We start from the raw sequence: 17,438 nt of genomic DNA, 5'->3' as shown, positions 1-17,438 counted from the left end.
ACACCAGTGTTGGTGGAAACACTCTTTAATCCTACCTCTATATCATTATTGTTATTATTATTATTATTACTATCATTATCATTATTATTATTGTTATTATTATCATTATTATTATCATTATCATTATTATCATTAATATTATTATTATTATTATTATTATTATTATTATTATTATTATTATTATTATTATTATTATTATTATTATCATTATTATCATCATTATCATCATCATCAAAGCATTCTAACGCATCCAAACACCCCCCTCCCCCACCAAGACAACACATCGACACACCACACCTCCCACAAACCCAAACATCCCTGCACCCACACAACACACACCACACAGCCCCCAGACATCCCTATACCCACGCACCACACCTCCCACAGCCTTTACACATTCCTACTCCCACACCCCACACCACCCAAAGCCCTACACATCTTTACCCCCACACATCACTTCTCCCACAGCCCCTACACATCCTTACATCCACACATCACACCTCCCACAGCCCCCACACATCCCTACACACACACACACACACACACACACACACACACACGCACACACACACACACACACACACACACACACACACACACACACACACCATGCCTGCTAAAGCTCCCACACATCCCTACACCCACGCACCACACCACCAATAGCCCTACACATCTCTACACCCACACACCACACCACCAACAGCCACACACATCCCTACACACATACAACACAACCCCCACAGCCTCCACACATCCCTGCACACCACACATCCCACAGCCCCACACATCCCTATACCCACACACCACACCTCCCACAGCCCCACACATCCCTACATCCATACATCCCTACACCCACACACCATACCTCCCACAGCCCCACACATCCCTACACCCACACAACACCTCCCCGACCATGAGGAAGGAGCCAGGTAATGGTGCAGCTCGCATATAAGCTTGTGTTACACGTCAACAGGTGTTCCTGGAGGGGTGGGCTGATGGCGGGGCAGGTGGGGACCGAACCCTGGGCAGGGGGAGCTGAAGGCTCAATCTGCTTCAGCCAGCCAGGCTGCCCACATTGATGGAGTTCAGCTTAAGGCTGCGGTGAGGTGTGTCGTGGTCTAGAAGGGGGTAACAATGAGGATTATGGCCGAGAGGAAGGCAACAGTAGCGGAGGCTGCGGCTTTAGCGGTTGGCGACGATAAGGAGGTGGTGTTGCCTAGCCAGCCTCCTCGCTGCGGGCCAGGCGGCCCCACCTTCACTACTCACCACACAGTACACTTCCCATGCGATACACCACCACCCACCACACAGTACACTTACCACTACCATATATATATATATATATATATATATATATATATATATATATATATATATATATATATATATATATATATATATATATATATATATGTTATCCCTGGGGATAGGGGAGAAAGAATACTTCCCACGTATTCCCTGCGTGTCGTAGAAGGCGACTAAAAGGGGAGGGAGCTGGGGGCTGGAAATCCTCCCCTCTCGTTTTTTTTTTTTTTTTTTTTTTCAAAAGAAGGAACAGAGGGGGCCAGGTGAGGATATTCCAAAAAAGGCCCAGTCCTCTGTTCTTAACGCTACCTCGCTAACGCGGGAAATGGCATTTAGTTTAAAAGAAAAAGAAAAGAAAAATATACATATGTGTGTATGTGTGTGTGTGCGTGTGTGTATGTGTGTGTGTGGGCTTTTATGCATATACATGTGTATGTGGGTGGGTTGGGCTATTCTTTCATGTCTTCTTGCGCTACCTCGCTAACGCGGGAGACAATGACTAAGTATAATAAAAAGTGGTAGAGGATGTGTGGATCAGGTGTTTGCTTTGAAGAATGTATGTGAGAAATACTTAGAAAGCAAATGGATTTGTATGTAGCATTTATGGATCTGGAGAAGGCATATGATAGAGTTGATAGAGATGCTCTGTGGAAGGTATTAAGAATATATGGTGTGGGAGGCAAGTTGTTAGAAGCAGTGAAAAGTTTTTATCGAGGATGTAAGGCATGTGTACGTGTAGGAAGAGAGGAAAGTGATTGGTTCTCAGTGAATGTAGGTTTGTGGCAGGGGTGTGTGATGTCTCCATGGTTGTTTAATTTGTTTATGGATGGGGTTGTTAGGGAGGTGAATGCAAGAGTTTTGGAAAGAGGGGCAAGTATGAAGTCTGTTGGGGATGAGAGAGCTTGGGAAGTGAGTCAGTTGTTGTTCGCTGATGATACAGCGCTGGTGGCTGATTCATGTGAGAAACTGCAGAAGCTGGTGACTGAGTTTGGTAAAGTGTGTGAAAGAAGAAAGTTAAGAGTAAATGTGAATAAGAGCAAGGTTATTAGGTACAGTAGGGTTGAGGGTCAAGTCAATTGGGAGGTAAGTTTGAATGGAGAAAAACTGGAGGAAGTAAAGTGTTTTAGATATCTGGAAGTGGATCTGGCAGCGGATGGAACCATGGAAGCGGAAGTGGATCATAGGGTGGGGGAGAGGGCGAAAATTCTGGGAGCCTTAAAGAATGTGTGGAAGTCGAGAACATTATCTCGGAAAGCAAAAATGGGTATGTTTGAAGGAATAGTGGTTCCAACAATGTTGTATGGTTGCGAGGCGTGGGCTATGGATAGAGTTGTGCGCAGGAGGATGGATGTGCTGGAAATGAGATGTTTGAGGACAATATGTGGTGTGAGGTGGTTTGATCGAGTAAGTAATGTAAGGGTATGAGAAATGTGTGGAAATAAAAAGAGCGTGGTTGAGAGAGCAGAAGAGGGTGTTTTGAAATGGTTCGGGCACATGAAGAGAATGAGTGAGGAAAGATTGACCAAGAGGATATATGTGTCGGAGGTGCAGGGAACGAGGAGAAGTGGGAGACCAAATTGGAGGTGGAAAGATGGAGTGAGAAAGATTTTGTGTGATCGGGGCCTGAACATGCAGGAGGGTGAAAGGAGGGCAAGGAATAGAGTGAATTGGATCGATGTGGTATACCGGGGTTGACGTGCTGTCAATGGATTGAATCAGGGCATGTGAAGCGTCTGGGGTAAACCATGGAAAGCTGTGTAGGTATGTATATTTGCGTGTGTGGACGTATGTATATACATGTGTATGGGGGTGGGTTGGGCCATTTCTTTCGTCTGTTTCCTTGCGCTACCTCGCAAACGCGGGAGACAGCGACAATATATATATGGTTCCATCCATGGTTCCATCCGCTGCCAGATCCACTCCCAGATATCTAAAACACTTCACTTCCTCCAGTTTTTCTCCATTCAAACTCACCTCCCGATTGACTTGACCCTCAACCCTACTGTACCTAATAACCTTGCTCTTATTCACATTTACTCTTAACTTTCTTCTTCCACACACTTTACCAAACTCAGTCACCAGCTTCTGCAGTTTCTCACATATATATAAAATTCTCCTCCCCTATACCCCCTTCTGACGGGAAGAGGACCCTATGGGTATGCCTGGGCCCACTCGGGCCCAGCTGTCACTTGGGGTGTATCCCAGCTTCAACTATGGTATCGTTATATTGCTTTTTATCAAATGTTTATCTGGAAGAAATAAAGCTTGGAAATATTTGTTTATCCCGAGTCTCATACACAACATTCTATAATGTTTCGTCCGCTTCATTCTACTCTCGTCTTGATTTGTTGTATTCATTTCTACCCTCTGTCTCATGTCTCAAAAGGGTCATATTTAGAGGCAGTGAGTCAGGACGAAACCATGAGCAGAGGCAGTCAGTTATGGTCACCCATGACAAGAGGCAGTGAGTCATAGTGACCCATGAGTAAAGGTAGGAAGTCAGGATGAGACCATGGGTAAAGAGAGTGAGTCAGGGTGACATTAAGAATGCAAGAACTTGCACGTATACATGCGTTCTCTATATCTTCCACGTATGACAACTCTATTGTGTCTAGCTTCCTCACATGGGCTGACCCCCAGCGCAATCTCCTCTCTTCTTCCTGCCACAGTTAACCCTTTTTTGACTTTTTCACTACTGAGGTCACAGAAACCTCGCTATGGATGTCACAGAAGTCTCACTCACAGAGGTCACAGTACCCCCACCGTAGAAGTCACGGAGCCCCCTCTATAAGGCCAAAAAGACTCCCACTATAGAGGCCAAAGGACCCATTCTATAGAGACCACAGAACCCCATTATAGAAGCCACAGAACCCCACTATAGAGGCCACAGAACCCCACTATAGAGGCCACAGAACCCCACTATAGAGGCCACAGAACCCCACTATAGAGGCCACAGAACCCCACTATAGAGACCACAGAACCCCACTATAGAGGCCACAGAACCCCACTATAGAGACCACAGAACCCCACTATAAAGGCCACAGAAACCCACTATAGAGACCACGGAACCCCACTATAGAGGCCACAGAACCCCACTATAGAGACCACAGAACCCCACTATAAAGGCCACAGAACCCCACTATAGAGATCACAGAACCCTACTATGCAGGCCACAGAACCCCACTATAGAGGCCACAGAACCCCACTATAGAGGCCACAGAACCCCACTATAGAGGCCACAGAACCCCACTATAGAGATCACAGAACCCTACTATGGAGGCCACAGAACCCCACTATCGAGGCCACAGAACCCCACTATAGAGGCCACAGAACCCCACTATAGAGGCCACAGAACCCCACTATAGAGGCCACAGAACCCCACTATAGAGGCCACAGAACCCCACTATAAAGGCCACAGAACCCCACTATAGAGATCACAGAACCCCACTATAGAGATCACAGAACCCTACTATGGAGGCCACAGAACCCCACTATAGAGATCACAGAACCCTACTATAGAGGCCACAGAACCCCACTATAGAGGCCACAGAACCCCACTATAAAGGCCACAGAACCCTCACTGAGACCAGAGAACCCTACTATTTAAGGACAGACCCCTCACTATATAGGCAAAGAACCCCCATTAAATAGACACAAAATCCTCAATACAGAAGCCACAGAACCCTCACTATAGAGGCATCAGAACCCTCACTATAGAGGCATCAGAACCCTCACTATAGAGGCATCAGAACCCTCACTATAGAGGCATCAGAACCCTCACTATAGAGGCATCAGAACCCTCACTATAAAGGCATCAGAACCCTCACTATAGAGGCATCAGAACCCTCACTATAGAGGCATCAGAACCCTCACTATAAAGGCATCAGAACCCTCACTATAGAGGCATCAGAACCCTCACTATAGAGGCATCAGAACCCTCACTATAGAGGCATCAGAACCCTCACTATAGAGGCATCAGAACCCTCACTATAGAGGCATCAGAACCCTCACTATAGAGGCATCAGAACCCTCACTATAAAGGCATCAGAACCCTCACTATAGAGGCATCAGAACCCTCACTACAGAGGCATCAGAACCCTCACTATAAAGGCTAAAGAACCCTCACCACAGAGGCCACATATCCCCCTCTAGCACTGCTCCACCTGTGACTGGAATTCTCTTCCCTTATCCATAAATGCATAAGTTTTCCTCAAGTTCCGTACAGCCACCAGCCTTACGTCTGGGTAGTCTGGTCTCGTCCCATATATTACCGTCACTCCCTCGCTGACCACATACTCAGAGCCAAGGACTGCACACGACCTCCTTCTCCATGGGCGTCGTATCTAAGGTATTTGTTTCCATGCTACTGTATGTCACCCAGGAGTGATGCCATGTGTCCTCCTATGGTTCTCGAGCGTGCTCAGTGACACGCTGGTAAGAGGAGGCATTCCTGCACACACACACACACACACACACACACACACACACACACACACACACACACACACACACACACACACACACACAAATTGTGAACCTCCATAACTTTCTTTCCCCATGTGAATCCATGTTTGGCCCTGTTAGTCCCCATGTCAGTAACTCTCACATTATTATGAACCCTCTGCTGTCTTCAGGGGAACTTATGCCTTGGTGACGTTGCACCACCACTATCTTTGTTCATACCAGACGTGTGATGATGCACAATGCTCTGCTCTCCCTGGGTGGGTTGGACGATAATCCACAGCAGTTCCAGCGATGGCTAGCCTCACTTGCCTCTTCTGTATTCACTACCCTTGGCCAGAATGCATAAACATCATTCGCATAAACATTTTGCAGTCTTTTCCCCTCCACTACCAGTGTCGTCCCCTCCACTACCAGTGTCGTCCCCTCCACTACCAGTGTCGTCCCCTCCACTACCAGTGTCGTCCCCTCCACTACCAGTGTCGTCCCCTCCACTATCAGTGTCGTCTCCTCCACTACCAGTGTCGTCCCCTCCACTACCAGTGTCGTCCCCTCCACTACCAGTGTCGTCCCCTCCACTACCAGTGTCGTCCCCTCCACTACCAGTGTCGTCTCCTCCACTACCAGTGTCGTCCCCTCCACTACCAGTGTCGTCCCCTCCACTACCAGTGTCGTCTCCTACACTACCAGTGTCGTCCCCTCCACTACCAGTGTCGTCTTCTCCACTACCAGTGTCGTCCCCTCCACTACCAGTGTCGTCTCCTCCACTACCAGTGTCGTCCCCTCCACTACCAGTGTCGTCTCCTCCACTACCAGTGTCGTCTCCTCCACTACCAGTGTCGTCCCCTCCACTACCAGTGTCGTCTCCTCCACTACCAGTGTCGTCCCCTCCACTACCAGTGTCGTCTCCTCCACTATCAGTGCCGTCTCCTCCACTACCAGTGTCGTCTCCTCCACTACCAGTGTCGTCTCCATCACCTCTGCACAACTGGCCTTCTTCCCCTCTCCCTCCCTCTCTTTCTCTCTCTCTCTCTCTCGTCTCTCCCATCATCACATTTCCCTTTACTTTTCCTTTCTGGTGTTTTCCTGTTCTCGTTCCAACCTTAGTCGGTTTGATCCACCTTGAGTCTGTCTCTTCATTCCTTGGTTTGTCAGTTCCACTCTTGGTCTGTCTGATCCACCATTAGTGTCAGTTCCACTCTTGGTTTGTCTGTTTCACCCTAGTCTCTCTTTTCCACCTTTGGTCTATTGGTCCATCTTGGTCCACTTGTACAATGGAAAACTTGTTACGTTCCACTAGTTCCGTGTACCTGGACACCGTCTGACCATTATCCTCCAGTCCTCTCTACCTTCTCCTAATCCGTTTCGCACGTCTTTACTTCTTCGCCATTCCGTATGGTGATGGCATCCGGTCATTTTCGTATCCTATTTTTTTCTCCCATCTACCTGAACTGACGCGTTCCTTGTCCAATCCGCGTGTAATTGCTTTTTCATCTCTCAGCACACCTCCCCGTGACGTTCCTTGTACAAATGGTGGTCGATCTAATCCACAAGCAGCTTGTGCCTTCAGTTCAAAGTCGTTCATCTTCATATCTCTGGCCACCTTTGCAACAGAAGTAATTCCGATCCTCCGGTTTCTTTATTAAGTATCTGCTATTCTTGCACTCGCTCCAGGCTTACTCTTACCACGTCAACCGTGCCACAGTCTCACTCCTTCCACGTCAATCACATCCCCGGTCATTCTTACCATATCAGCCACACCCTAGGCTCACTCCTACCACGTCAAACACATCCTTGGCTCAGTTCTACCACGTCCAACACACCCCAGGCGCACTCCTACCACGTCAACCACACCCTAAGCTCACTCCTACCTACGTCAACCACACCCCAAGCTCACTTCTACCACGTCAAACACACCCCAAGCTCACTCCTATCACGTCAACCATAACCTTGGCTCAATCCTACCACGTCAACCACACCCCAAGCTCACTTCTACCAAGTCAACCACATCCTTGGTTCAGTCCTACCACATCAACCACACCCCAAGCTCACTCCTGCCACGTCAACCACACCCTAGGCTCACTCCTCGGCCACAGCGCCCCCTCCACTCGCCCCCAGACCGTCGGTGGCAGCAGTTCAGGTGCCTCTGTGTTCCAGCACCTTCACTGGCCCATTTCTAGCCCCTCTGACCGACCTTTTTTCATCTACGTTTCTCCCAATTTCACTCTAATGTTCCAACCTCTTTGGTACCGTCTGTCACGTGCCTTTTGATATCCATGACTTCATTCTGTGTAGGCCTGTCTATCGGTTGTCTGGGTGTACCTGTGTACGCTAGTTCGGCGAGAGAGAGAGAGAGAGAGAGAGAGAGAGAGAGAGAGAGAGAGAGAGAGAGAGAGAGAGAGAGAGAGAGAGAGAGAGAGAGAGAGAGAGAGAGAGAGAGAGAAGGGTATGGAACGGGAAAGAGACAAAAGGAACAGAATTAGCCATCATGCAAAAGAGAAGAGGAATTCAGTTTCCGATTTACTTTAGACGATGAGCAACGTAGACTTGACTAATTTCGTGCGGTACACTGCTTCCCTCGGTGGTGGCGCCCCTTGTGCTGACTCCAGGTCGGCATGGAGCGGGGCCACTCGGACTGAGGGGTCGCGGGGCCACACAACCCACCCAGGCCCAACCTGTCTCCAATGTCTTGAGGACAGACGCCAACCGCACTCAGCCCTGCCTCGTCCTTGTCTCAAGGCCACACAGCCCACTCTGACCCATAACTGAGGCCCTTACAACCCACCCTGACCCACGATTGGAGTTCTCACCCACCTCAGCCGTCTCGAAGTCAAAGAATCCACACACACACACACACACACACACACACACACACACACACACACACACACACACACACACACACACACAACACCACTTTAATCCATGCAGAAGACCAAAGACAAAACCTTGAAGTCGAGTGTGTGAGCACTATACAATTTCAGGACCTTCTCGTCCGTTTATCCTGTTGGCTGTTCAGCCAGAGGGAGGGTTGGGTGGGGGAATCCTTCTGCTTTACTCTCTTTCTTTAACATGATGGTTATACAGGAGAGGAAGAAGAGGTGGGACGGGAAAATGGACAGTTTGAAATGAACGAGAATTGTGTTATAGGTGTATTTTTTCTACGCACGTGAGGGATTTATATCATAGAAGCGTGTTTTTTGTGACTAATATATATATATATATATATATATATATATATATATAAAACTTTTTTTTCATACTATTTGCCATTTCCCGCATTAGCGAGGTAGCGTTAAGAACAGAGGACTAAGCCTTTGAGGGAATATCCTCACTTGGCCCCTTCTCTGTTCCTCTATTGGGAAATTAAAAAGAAAAAAAAGAGAGGGAGGGATTTCCAGCCCCCCTCCCCCCCTTTTAGTCGCCTTCTAAGACACGCAGGGAATACGTGGGAAGTATTCTTTCTCCCCTATCCCCAGGGGTGATATATATATATATATATAAAGAGAGAATAAAAAGATGTTTTGGAAGGAGGTAAATAAAGTGCGTAAGTGAAGGGGGCTAATGGAAAGGTGATAATAAGTACTGGTGATGTGAGAAGGAGATGGAGTGAGTATTTTGAAGGTTTGTTGAATGTGTTTGATGATAGAGTGGCAGATACATGGTGTTTTGGTCGAGGTGGTGCGCAGAGTAAGAGGGTTAGAGAAAATGATTTGGTAAACAGAGAAGAGGTAGTAAAAGCTTTGCGGAAGATGAAAGCCGGCAAGGCAGCGGGTTTGGATGGTATTGCAGTGGAATTTATCAAAAAATAAAAAGGGGGTGACTGTGTTGTTGACTGTTTGGTCAGGTTATCTAATGTATGTATGACTCATGGTGAGGTGCCTGAGAATTGGCGGAATGCTTGCATAGTGCCATTGTACAAAGGCAAAGGGGATAAAGGTGAGTGCTCAAATTACAGAGGTATAAGTTTGTTGAGTATTCCTGGGAAAGTATATGGAAAGGTATTGATTGAGAGGGTGAAGGCATGTACAGAGCATCAGATTGGGGAAGAGCAGTGTGGTTTCAGAAGTGGTAGAGGATGTGTGGATCAGGTGTTTGCTTTGAAGAATGTATGTGAGAAATACTTAGAAAAGCAAATGGATTTGTATGTAGCATTTATGGATCTGGAGAAGGTATGTGATACAGTTGATAGAGATGCTCTGTGGAAGGTATTAAGAATATATGGCGTGGGAGGCAAGTTGTTAGAAGCAGTGAAAAGTTTTTATCGAGGATGTAAGACATGTGTACGAGTAGGAAGAGAGGAAAGTGATTGGTTCTCAGTGAATATTGGTTTGCGGCAGGGGTGCGTGATGTCTCCATGGTTGTTTAATTTGTTTATGGATGGGCTTGTTAGGGATGTGAATGAAAGAGTTCTAAAGATAGGGGCAAGTATGCAGTCTGTTGTGGATGATAGAGCTTGGGAAGTGAGTCGGTTGCTGTTCGCTGATGATACAGCGCTGGTGGCTGATTCGGGTGAGAAACTGCAGAAGCTGGTGACTGAGTTTGGTAAAGTGTGTGAGAGAAGAAAGCTGAGAGTAAATGTGAATAAGAGCAAGGTTATTACGTACAGGAGGGTTGAGGGACAAGTCAACTGGGAGGTAAGTTTGAATGGAGAAAAACTGGAGGAAGTGAAGTGTTTTAGATATCTGGGAGTGGATTTGGCAGCGGATGGAACCATGGAAGCGGAAGTGAGTCATAGGGTGGGGGAGGGGGCGAAAGTTCTGGAAGCGTTGAAATATGTGTGGAAGGCGAGAACATTATCTCGGAAAGCAAAAATAGGTATGTTTGAAGGAACAGTGGTGCCGACAATGGTATATGGTTGCAAGGCGTTGGCTATAGATAGAGTTGTGTGGAGGAGGGTGTGTGCTGGAAATGAGATGTTTGAGGACACTATGTGGTGTGATGTGGTTTGATCGAGTAAGTAATGAAAGGGTGAGAGAGATGTGTGGTAATAAAAAGAGTGTGATTGAGAGAGCAGAAGAGGGTGTTTTGAAATGGTTTGGTCACATGGAGAGAATGAGTGAGGAAAGACTGACAAAGAGGATATATGTGTCAGAGGTGGAGGGAACGAGGAGAAGTGTGAGACCAAATTGGAGGTGGAAAGATGGAGTGAAAAAGATTTTGAGTGATCGGGGCCTGAACATGCAGGAGGGTGAAAGGCGTGCAAGGAATAGAGTGAATTGGAACGATGTGGCATACCGGGCTTGACGTGCTGTCAATGGATTGAACCAAGGCATGTGAAGCGTCTGGGGTAAACCATGGAAAGTTTTGTGGGGCCTGGATGTGGAAAGGGAGCTGTCGTTTCGGTGCATTATACATGACAGCTATAGACTGAGTGTGAACGAATGTGGCCTTTGTTGTATTTTCCTAGTGCTACCTCGCGCACATGCGGCGGGAGGGGGTTGTCATTTCATGTGTGGCGGGGTGGCGATGGGAATGAATAAGGGCAGACAGTATGAATTATGTTCATGTGTATATATGTATATGTCTGTGTATGTATATATATATGTATACGTTGAGATGTATCGATATGTATATGTGCGTGTGTGGACGTGTATGTATATACATGTGTATGTGGGTGGGTTGGGCCATTCTTTCGTCTGTTTCCTTGCGCTACCTCACTAACGCGGGAGACAGCGACAAAGCAAAATAAATGAAAATAATATATATATATATATATATATATATATATATATATATATATATATATATATATATATATATATATATATATATATTTCATACTATTCGCCATTTCCCGCATTAGCAAGGTAGCGTTAAGAACAGAGGACTGGGCCTTTGAGGGAATATCCTCATATGGCCCCCTTCTCTGTTCATTCTTTTGGAAAATTTAAAAAAAAAAGAAAAAAAATTATATATATATATATATATATATATATATATATATATATATATATATATATATATATATATATATATATCGCACCCCAAATGGAGAGAAATGTCCTGCTTTACTATCCTCTCTCTCTCTCTCTCTCTCTCTCTCTCTCTCTCTCTCTCTCTCTCTCTCTCTCTCTCTCTCTCTCTCTCTCTCTCTCTTTATCTCCACTGTACTAACTTATGAAACTACTACTGTCCTCGAGCAGATAACCTCGTCATAGACCATCAGGTCTCCTGTTATGTGTCCCTCCCATGTACTACCAGGTCTGGCGCGGAAGGCTACGCAATGACCTGACTCCCCCATCCACCACCACCGCCTGGTAGGGCCAGGAGCGTGATTCAGCAGGAGGGAAGAGGAGCGCGGATCACCAGGACGGAGAAGGGGCATGATTCAGCAGGAGGGAGGAGGGACGTGGTTCACCAGCAGGGGAAAAGGACGTGGTTATCTAGATGGAAGGGAGAGAGTGGTTCATGTGAAGTTCGGGGAGGGGAGTGGTTCACCCTCAGGAGGAAGAAGGGGTCAAAGTTCACACCTGGAGGGGAAGGAGTAAGAGCGAAGTTCCTTTGGAAGTGGGGGGTGGGGGGTCAAGGTTCATCAACAACACCAGGACCAACAAGGTTCACCAGCCAACAGGAGGGAAGGCGGAGGGACGAGGGTCACCAGCCAGCAGGAGGGAAGGCGGAGGGACGAGGGTCATCAGCTAGCAGGAGGGAAGGCGGAGGGACGAGGGTCACCTGCTAGTAGGAGGGAAGGTGCTGGGTCTGTAAGGTCACTAGATAAAACCACTTTTTTCACGTAATTTTTCAGAAGTAATATCGAGTCCGCATGTGGAGGACCCTCCTGGTCTTCACACAACCAAATATGATCCTTGAAATGATTCATTTTGCACATTTTTCAAGTGTGTTGATCCCTCTGCTGTTATGTAGGACCACAGGTGATGCCCGGTGATATATTAGATACCTAAGTACATCATTTTGAAAAGAAGCTTGGCTGTTTGGGAGGGTCCTGCTAGATCTACATGAGAAATACTAATGGTTCTTCTGTCAATATGTTTCTCAGGATGACATGAAAGTAAAATATGCAACAAAATCTAGTGCAGATCGTCATCAGTATGCAAATGTGCCACATTTTACCACACGATTAAAAAATGACCAAGACTGACTAAAGGGTTTGATGATTTGCTAAAATTATCCCTACCACGGTTAAGCTGTCCACACAGATAGCCTACCCTACCACAGTTAAGCTGTCCCAACAGATAACCTACCCTACCACAGTTAAGCTGTCCCAACAGATAACTTACTCTACCACAGTTAAGCTGTCCCAACAGATAACCTACCCTACCACAGTTAAGCTGTCCCAACAGATAACCTACCCTACCACAGTTAAGCTGTCCACACAGATAACTTACTCTACCACAGTTAAGCTGTCCACACAGATAACCTACCCTACCACAGTTAAGCTGTCCACACAGCTACTCTGTACATACCACAGTTAACTAACCTAACCTAACCTGCTACAGGTACCCTTTCCATACCGTAGCGAACATGCCTATACCACTGCTAACATTTCCATATCACAAGCTAACCTGTCCATAACACAGCTAACTTGTCACTACCACAGCTAACCTGTACATACCATAGGTAACCTATACATGCTAAAGTTAATCTGTACATGCCACAGCTAACCTGTCACTAAGACAGCTAACCTATACATAATTGTTACCCTGTACATACTACGACTAACCTGCACATAACACAGCTAAACTGTACATACTACACCTAACATGTCACTACCACAGCTAACCTGTATATACTACACCTAACATATCACTACCACAGCTAACCTGTACATACCACAACCAACAGAAATAACAAAAATCAGTACCAAGGACATTTGCCTGTATCACACCAGTGTCAGCTAATACCCTGTACCACACCAGTGTCAGCTAATACCCTGCACTACACCAGTGTCAGCTAATACCCTGCACCACAACTAATGTAACCCACCTTTCTACACAACAGTTCAAAATAAAAGTTCAATTTTTCATAACTCAGCTAACAATTTCATCCTACCTAAACCACAGCTTACAAAGTCTACTCTCGTATTCCACAGCTAAGAATCTCCACTCCTCTACTTCAGAGTCCCCTTCCCTACCCCACAGCAAAAAAAATCCACATCCCCTACCCCACTTTTAACAAAGACCATATCCCTTACCCCAACGTCTAACAAAGACCACTGCCCTACCCTACAGCTAACAAAGACCTCTGCCCTACCCCACAGCTAACAAAGACCACTGCCTTACCCATAGCTAACAAAAACCGCTGTCCTATCCCACAGCTAACAAAGACCACTGCCCTACCCCATAACTAACAAAGACCACTGCCCCACCTCACAGATAACAAAGACCACTGCCCTACCCCACAGCTAACAACAACACCAGCTCAGCAAGAGAGACTCACATTTGTCCACCAGCGCTAAATTCACCTGCCCCAACCACAGCTCTGGCGCCAGGTCCCCAGCTCCGGCCACTTGTTCTACCCCGCACCTCACTTGACGCCAGCGGGGCGGCCCAGCTCGGGCCCTCTGGGTGAAATACGAGGGTTAACGGGGCCCCCGAGCTGGAGCATGGGATCGGTCGGAGGGGCCCACGGTATGGGCACCTTGCGAGCGGGCCCCCTGGCTGGGGCATGGAGCACACTTAAGCGTAGCAGTGGGAGGACGTGGGGCCCCCAGGTAGGATCAGAGGGCAGGGCCATTGGGGGCCCGACACAAGCAAACTACGCACCGGGCGTCCTGGCTGGGTATAGAATACCCCCTCCCCCTCCCCCGGGCCCGGCCTCTCCTCGGTCCACAACAAAAACAACGCCATCAAGAGCAAGCGCCGCCCTGCGGTAAAGTCGAGTAACAAGGTGAATGACAGTTCAAAAGTCCCTTATGAACATCAGTGCCCGAGGAGAGGGGTTTGTTTTGTGCCGTTTTTGCCACCGACCCACTTCTATCTGTTTCTACACTTGTTTAGTTACCGTGTGCAGCCACTTATATATATATATATATATATATATATATATATATATATATATATATATATATATATATATATATATATATAATCCTTTCAGTAGTGGAAGAGATGCTGCGTCCACAGGACTGCCCTTTCCCTACCTCCCTCCCTGTGGTGACGACCGCGAACTCTATAGCAAGAGTAAGATTCTACTTACCCCTGACTGGTAGAACACCCTGATGGGCAGCCGCTGGTCGTAGGTCGGCGGCGGCGGGGCGTGATGGTGCTCTTCCTGCGGCCACAGGAGGTTGGGCGGCGGTAATCTGGTGGTATGGGCGTTCTCGGGCGCCAGAATGATCAGCGAGGACACCGCCAACAGCAAGTCACACGTCAACTGGGGCAGCATAGTGCAGAGGGCTCTCTCTCTCTCTCTCTCTCTCTCTCTCTCTCTCTCTCTCTCTCTCTCTCTCTCTCTCCCAGAGCAAAACACATGCACACGCGCCTCTCTCTCACTCCAACCCTCTCACCACCAGCTCACAGGCGAGAGCGTCCAGGGAATAAAAGTTCGTCAAGCGCGCGGTAGATTTACGAGGTAGCGGGAGGTCTTGGGAGGTTGGCTCGGCGCGCGGGCAAGGTGAGCTCAATGAGCAACCCACCTCTGTGGTTAGTCAGGTACTACTAAAGCCACCAGTCCCGGTCGCTGCTTCTTATAGCCTCGGTCGCGCGGTTCTCAATGGAAGTAGGCGGAGCCTCCCTTACCTCGTGTTTCTCAATGAACGTGAGGCGGACCCAGGAGGACGAGTGTGTGCACTGCGCGGTGGCGGCGTCCCCTCCCAAACAATATTTTACTATCATTCTACTACATCTGCAGCAGCCCCACCTCTTACACGCCTCCCTACCAGCACCTGAGGATCGATGGCTTCGCAGGCACTGTCATGGTCTCCATACACCTACGGTATGGGAATTAGAAATCCTTCAAGGTGGAAACATTATACCCTATTACGTGGCAGCGGTGGGCGGCACCATGACGCCTCCCACCCACGCCCACGCATCCAGATCCTGCCCCTCCCACTCCCCAAATTACCCTCCCAACTCCCAGAAAAAAAAAGGCGAGTTATGATACGTCCATCCATCTCCAAGACAAATGGCGACCCAGTGGTCAATAGATATGGTGGGAAAACGCCTTTTTAAAGGCTTGTAATCTCATGAATAACAAATAACAATGTCTTTGACAATACCTTCTTACTTCCTGATGTAAGTTAGTCTCGTTACTCGCTGGTTAGGTATCTTAAGGTAAAGTGATGACTGGATGTGTTGGTGGCTGTGTAGAGCCAGTCTTCCGTGTCCCACGTAAAGCCACTGTTGCAGCCAGGGAGAAGGGCTTGCACAACACTCACCTGCCCCATTATAACTCCCTCGAGCACTTCGGTACGACTCGAGCACGACGTGTTGTGAGGTTGTACCGTTGTGCTCTGGGGCCGTATTGTCGTACTGGGGTCGTACCGCCGTACTGGGGGTAGCACCAGTCAAGCTGAGGTCGTACTGTCGGGCTGGGGAGGGAGGTGGGAGGCAGGACCAGGATGATGAAGGGTCAGGGAGCGGCCGGCAGGTCTCTCCCTGGACGCCGGAGGGAATTACATCTTCACGGCAGCAGTAAAGATGTTGTAAACGTGACTGGAGATGGTCGTTAAGGCCAGGCGGACGCCAGCCATCAGCAAAATTGTGTCAGAAATAAAATAATAGTCTGGGCCAACAGCAGTGGGAACAGCAGCCCTAGGACCAGCAGCAGCGGCAGCAGTATCAACACAGCAGCTGTGGCTGTCAGTGACAGTTGGAAGATTGGGTATCTCTGGCATGATAACAAAGAATCCTGCAGCAGCAGGTGTGTGGCCAACAGTGGTGGTCACAGCTTTCCCATGACCTGCCTCTCGTATTGCCAATCTTTCTCATAACCTGCCACTTGTATTTCCCATCTTTCTCATAACCTGCCACTTGTGTTTCCCATCTTTCCCATAGCCTGCCCCTTGTTTTTTCTCGGACGGCCCCGTTGTCTTTCCTAGGCCCACCCATTTTCTTTCCTTGGCATGCCACTTGCCCTCTTTGAGTCGTGTCTTCCCTCTTTCTCCCCTATGTTTTCCCCTGTGTCTAACCCTTTGTCTTCCTCTCAGCCAACCCGTTGTCGTCCCCATGGTTGACCTCTTTCCCTTCCTCGACCCACCCTTTGTTTCGTCTTCCCAGTTCCTTATGTTGTCTCCCACCGTCCCAGCAGCTTGTTGTTCCCTCTCTTGCTCTTTGTTGTCTTCTGTGTCCTCTTTTGTTTGTCATATTCCCATTTTCCTCCACCCTGGTAATTTCCCTGATGTCTTCTCCCATATACCCCCTAGTCCTGTCATCCCTTGTCCTCTTGTACCCTTGTCATGTCTTCATCCGTCATGCCCTCTTTATACTTCACATGTCCTACCCTGTCCTACACTTATCCTCCCGGACCTGCCCACTTGTCCTACCGGTCCTCCACACTACTCCTCCCGGTCCTGTCCACTAGCCCTCCCAGCCCTACTCCCTTGTCCAGCTCGTCCTACCCCTGTGTACTGCCTATCCTGCCCCCTTATCCTCCCGGTCCTGCCCATCACCTATGTCCCCATCCCCAACATGTTATCAAATCAATCTTCCTTTCATTAAGACCTGACTCAATAACCGTCACACATCTCATGACATGCGCACCTGACCACC

The 17,438-nt window shown here is 48.0% G+C and overlaps 1 protein-coding gene across 1 annotated transcript in view; it reads right to left on the bottom strand.

The window, feature by feature from the left end:
- Nucleotides 1–15,368, bottom strand: part of aos (protein argos) — a 51,517-nt gene extending 36,149 nt beyond the window's left edge. The window contains exon 1 of the mRNA XM_071665251.1: nt 14,926–15,368. Within this exon, the coding sequence (XP_071521352.1) occupies nt 14,926–15,114 (189 nt within the window). The 5' untranslated portion in view covers nt 15,115–15,368. The remainder of the gene's footprint in view (nt 1–14,925) is intronic.
- Between the last annotated feature and the right edge of the window lie 2,070 nt (nt 15,369–17,438).

Source organism: Panulirus ornatus, chromosome 9, assembly GCF_036320965.1.
Source record: "Panulirus ornatus isolate Po-2019 chromosome 9, ASM3632096v1, whole genome shotgun sequence".
Taxonomy (NCBI): domain Eukaryota; kingdom Metazoa; phylum Arthropoda; class Malacostraca; order Decapoda; family Palinuridae; genus Panulirus; species Panulirus ornatus.
Note: the sequence above shows the minus strand (reverse complement) of the source record. Positions and strands in the feature narration are given on the sequence as shown.